The following is a 5,847-nucleotide window of genomic DNA, read 5'->3' on the forward strand; positions in this document are numbered from 1 at the left end:
TATTTCCTCCCAAAAAAAAAAATCATATTTTTGTTTTTAAAGATTTATGCATTTCAAAATTCCATCACATTGAATTGAGTAATATTTAATAAATAAATAAATATTTTAAGTTTTATTCATTTCATTTTTCTTAAACATTAAATTTGATAGAATCTTGTTTGTAAATCTTAAAAATAGACAAAATAAAAAACATTTTAGATGTCACAGAAAAGAAAACAGACATACATAAACTAATATATATATATATATATATATATATATATATATATATTTAAGATTTATGCATTTTAATTTAATAAAATTCCACCAAGTTGAATTGAGTAATCTTTAGTCAAATAAAATAAACGTACAAAATTAAATTAATAAAAACGTAAATTTTCATGGAATTTTATGAAATTAAAATGCGTAAATCTTAAAAATAGGCGTGTATAAATTCATATATTTTAAATGTGTTGTACATAAATAATATTATTTTAGAAATGTGTGTAACCCAAGTAATGTACATAAAAAGAAAGTACCTGAACTGAAAGTCAGTAACTGTAATCTAATTACAAGAATACGTTACACTATTTTTTTTATTTAAAAGTAATTAGAACAGTAACTAATTACTTTGTAATCAGATTACACCCAACACTGATTATGAGTACATACTCACTCTCATTCTGTGTAAAATACCAGAAGGAAAACATACATCAACTAATAATTTATTTTGTATATTTGATTAATTTAGTGGTCATTGCAGTAACACAGAAACAGAAAACCAACAGGTGAAAAGAGGGAGATAAACTCTCCCAGTAAGTTAGACGGATGGATATTCCTCATGTAGAACAACATAAATTTCACCAAACTGCATTTTTACTCACGTATTTACAGTACACATTCATACAAATGCATGTCAATACACACAAATCCATACACACATTCAGACTGATGGATGTGATTATACACACAAAGACATTTACATTCACACACAGATATGTAAATATAGAGTTATGCACCCCTGGCTAAATGAACTTATGCCGCATTTTTCTGCCAATTTAACTGCAGAATACCTGTTTATTTGCTGCATTACCTCAAATGTTATTTAACACATGCTCAGTTGTGATGGCAATGAAATGTTTTTGCCAAACAAACTGAATAAAAAAAAAAAAGCATGGTATTATGCCAGAGGTTCCCAAACTTTTGCACACAAATATAAACACAAATACATTCACACAAGCAGTCACAGACACAAAGAGACATTCATCTATTTGTTTGGAACTGAATTCAGTCTTTCCCCATTTTGTCTTTTATTTAATTAGACTATACTGGCTTTCCAAACTGTAACGTCAGTTTCTCTTGTAAACCAGCAACATTTCACACGTATCGCGGCAGTTCTGAGGGGAAATGTCCACTGAGGGGCGCTATAAGTGAGTTAAATGTTCTCCTAAACAGATGAGGTTTTTAAGGTTAATGCACTATCGAGTTTTAAATCAACAGAACAGACCTCCCTACCCTAAACCTTAAACCTAAACCTAAACCTAACCGATAGTTTTAGAAAAAGCAAATGTGAGATGAAAAATGCAACTAACATCATTTTGTGGTGCTTCTTTGACACTTCCGGCCCACGCGTTGACTTGCATGCTCTCCAGGTCTCGTACCCCGCTCCTTTACATCACAAGTGTAACGCTCTATCAGTTGAGCTACCGCACTATTTGATCACACTCGAACAATGTTGTACATGTACAGTAGTTGGTTATGTAATGCAAACGTTAAAATGAGTCATGCGCTATAGTAAAAGTGTTTAGATGTCATAAGATAGCATTGTGTGAGGAACAGGGTGAAAAGTACGTGTTTATAAAGTGATTATCTGCCGTTTTACTTGTCATTTGTGTGAAAGGGAATAAAAGTCATTGTTGTCGTAGCACGTTAATTTCACCAGGAAACCGCCACGATACGTACAACGAGCCACATTTTTTATATATAGCATGTGAAAGAGTATGCATTTTGTTGTCATGTTACCTCAATACTTTGCATGATTAATTCAGAGATCAGTGTCCAGTTATCATTTTGTAAATAAAGCGATTTTGCAAATTTTGTGTAGTAATGTATTAACTTTTGGAAGTCCAATTAAATAGTGAGAAAAGAAAAAGATGTTTAAAATCTAAAATCAATTCATGTCCGACCATACCCCTACTGTAGTCTAAGCATTTAACAATAATGAATCTCTGAAAATGTTTGATAGTTGTTTGGTGTAGGATATTAGTTGTATGTATCCAGAAATATTGACATATTAATCAAGATATTATTGGTGATGTACAGTGGCAAGAAAAAGTATGTGAACCCTTTGGAATTAGCTGTTTTTCTGCATTAATTGGTCATAAAATGTGATCTCATCTTCATCAAAGTTACAAGTATAGTCAAACACAATGTGCTTAAGCTAACAACACACAAACAATTACAATCTTTCATGATTTTATTGATCACATCCCATTAAACATTCACAGTGCTATGGAAAAAGTAAGTGAACCCCTAGGCTAAAGGTGTCAACAAGAGCTAATTAGAGTCAGGAGTTGGCAAAACTAGGCATCAAATTAATTAAATGAGACTGGAGGTGTGTGTTACAGCTACTCTGACTTATAAAAAGCACTCAAACATTTTGAGTTTGCTATTCACAAGAAGCATCTGCTGACGTGGACCATGCCTCGCAAAATAAGAGATCTCAGAAGACCTACGATCAAGAATTGTTGCTTTGCATAAAGCTGGAAAGGGTTACAAAGTTATCTCAAAGAGCTCAGATATTCATCTGTCCACTGTTAGACAAACTGTCTATAAATAGATAAGATTTAGTACTATGGGTACTCTCTCTAGAAGTGGCCATTCAACCAAAATGACTCAAAGGGCACACCGCATAATGATCAGTGAGGTAAAAAAGAAACCTCGAGTGACAGATAAAGACTTGAAAGGATCATTGGAACTGGTTAACTGGTTAAGAATCATTGGCACAGGCATGGTGTCCATGGCAGGAAATCACGAAGAAAGCCGCTGCTTTCCAACAAAAACATTGCTGCACACCTGAAGTTTGCCAAAAACAACCTTGACACTCCACAACACTACGGAAGAACTCACAGCACTACGTATGGCATAAAAAGGGCACCGCATACCAACATGAAAACATCATCCCAACACTGAAGTACGGTGGAGGGAGCATCATGATTTGGAGCTGCTTTGCAGCTTCGGGGCCTGGACCCCTTGCCATCTCGAGGGAAAAATTAATTCCCAAGTTTATCAAGATATCCTACAGGATAATGTCAGGGTGGCTGTGCACCAGCTGAAGCTCAGTAGAAGTTGGGTGATGCAGCAGGACAATGACCCTAAACATCGAAGTAAATCCACTATAGAATGATTTCAGAAAAAGAAAATCCACCTCTAGTCAGAGCCCAGACCTTAACCCAATAGAGATGATGTGGAATGACCTCAAGAGAGCCGTTCACACCAGACATCCTGAGAATACGGCTGAACTGAAGCAGTTCTGTATGGAAGAATGGTCCAGAAATCCTTCTGAACATTGTTGAAGATTAGATCACATTTAATGACCAATTAATGCAGAAAACTAGCTAATTCCAAAGGGTTCACATACTTGAAATAATAGAAAGAGTCACCGGGTCTCATTCTTATACAAACACACTTTCATTTTCCAATAAATGTATTCATTCTGAACTCTGTGAACATTCATTGCTGCATTTCAGCATTTCAGCAATGAGACTCGTATATATTTAATGTATGTAAATGGCATCAAGCCTTGAGCATGAATACAGACACATTCTAAGGTCGGTGTGCATTTTGATATGGTGTGTGTGAGACTATAGTGTATCAATGGATGCTTGTTAAAGTATTAACATTTTAATACTACTTCAATTAACTCTCCTGTTAGTTAGAAAAAGACAAACACTTGAGATGCTGCATTAGATTTTGTCTAAAATGTGGTAACATAGAAGAAAACGAGGAACCTTACCTTTTGGAACAGCCTTTGCGTCCTATGATGCTTTAAAATGTTGCAGCTCAATAGGTTTCTGGCCTTAAAATTGTTAATTGACGTTCACGCTATACTGTTTTAGATCAAAATTACCAGATCAATACTGTTTCATAGTTTCAACAGTCACACAGTATCAAAACAATATCCATACATACAAGACACATCCCATTACTACGGAAATGCTTTAAAGGATTAGCTCACCCCCTAAAATAAAAAATAAAAAATTCTGTCATCATTTACTAACCCTCATGTCGTCTCAAACCCGTATGACTAAGGCTGCATGATTAATGTTATGATTAATACAATTTACATTAAAATACATATTTAGGGTGGATCAACTGCATGCAATATTTTCAAAACATCCAAAACAAGAACGAGAACTGTTTCTCAATTACATAATAGCTGTTTTATCAGTAAATGAAGACAGCTTTACATTTGCCCTCTTAGAAGCATGAAACAAAATCTGTTATTTAAGTAGTCCGTACGAATTGTGTGTTATATTCCAATTCTTCTGAAGCCTAATGATAGCTTTGCATGAGAAAAAGACGTTATTCACTGAAAAGTCGTGGTCACCATTTACTTTCACTGTATGGAAAAGAGCAACTTGGACATTCTGCTACAGATCACTCCTTTTGTATTCGACGGAAGAAGAAATTCACACGAATGACATGAGCGTGAGTAAATGATGACAGTTTCTTTTTTTTTTTTTTCTTTCTTTTTTTTGGTTGCACTGTCCCTTTAAAAAGTTCTAAATGATGACGATGATGATGATTTTGAGGTTTTCAAAACCGTACCGAGCAGCATGTGGTGAGCACCAGTGTGACCTTTTGATGAATTTACTTAATGAAACTAGATGTGGACAGAATCGTTCCATTTGCTTAGTAATTTGAGGACGTCTTTCATATTTGATGAATTAAATTGTGGGTTTGAGAGGAAATCAGTCTTCAGGTCTGCAGTGTGTGTGTGTGATTCAGTGGTCTTTTTAACGGTCCCTTCATAAGGCTGACCAACAGGACGATACATCAAATAACACACAGGAAAGAGTTAGGCCTCCTGTACTAATGGCCGGATGCCGGAGTCTCCTCCGTACACAGGACAGTGGTCAATATAGAGTTCACTTACAATCCCATCATGTTTTACTGCACTTGCCTTTCTTCTCTTTGCGCTGAAACTTGCGCAGTCGTCGAGTCCAAATGTCCCTCCACTGAATGACCAGGCTGTTTTTGTCTGCCAGCAGTCCGGGGCGTTCAGGACTCGTGGCGGCCTCAGTAGTGCCCAGAATGAGGAATCGTTTGCCCATGTGTATTCGTGGACATTTACACGCCAGATCCTTCATATGGACCCACAGTACCTGATCGCCTCTCTTCAGCGGCTCGCCACGACTCTTGTAAACGGAAACCAGACCAACAGAAAATTTGGCCCAGTCGCCGATGGTCTCCATGTCCAACACGCTTACCTGGACAGCTACATATACACACAAACCTATATATTAGAGAGACATTGTACACCTGAAGAATTTAATACAGCATTGCAATCATAATAATTATTTTTTATTTTTTTTTAAAAAGGTGGGATTTTCCAGTGACTAAAAAAAGATAACTAGTATATTGATTGGTAGCTTGATTCAGGGAAAAATTTAAATGAATATAAAAAAAAAAAATAAATAAATAAATAAAAAATGATACAATATAAAAAATATTACCATAGTCCTTTTTGCAGTATTTCTTCATGTTTATCTTTAGATTTTCCTTCAGTGGTTTGCAGTAAGAATCACAATCTGACAAGACAGAAGATTAACATTTACATTTAGTCATTTAGCAGATGCTTTTATC

At 35.3% G+C, this 5,847-nt stretch overlaps 1 protein-coding gene across 1 annotated transcript in view; it reads right to left on the minus strand.

Annotated features, from left to right (window-relative positions):
- Positions 1–427: 427 nt before the first annotated feature.
- LOC127432144 (netrin-3-like) overlaps positions 428–5,847 on the minus strand; it is a 52,425-nt gene continuing 47,005 nt past the window's right edge. The window contains exons 6-7 of the mRNA XM_051682987.1: positions 5,718–5,792; positions 428–5,479 (exon numbers count right to left, since the gene is read on the minus strand). Coding sequence (XP_051538947.1) covers positions 5,145–5,479; positions 5,718–5,792 — 410 coding nt within the window. The 3' untranslated portion in view covers positions 428–5,144. The remainder of the gene's footprint in view (positions 5,480–5,717; positions 5,793–5,847) is intronic.

Source organism: Myxocyprinus asiaticus, chromosome 41, assembly GCF_019703515.2.
Source record: "Myxocyprinus asiaticus isolate MX2 ecotype Aquarium Trade chromosome 41, UBuf_Myxa_2, whole genome shotgun sequence".
Taxonomy (NCBI): Eukaryota; Metazoa; Chordata; class Actinopteri; order Cypriniformes; family Catostomidae; genus Myxocyprinus; species Myxocyprinus asiaticus.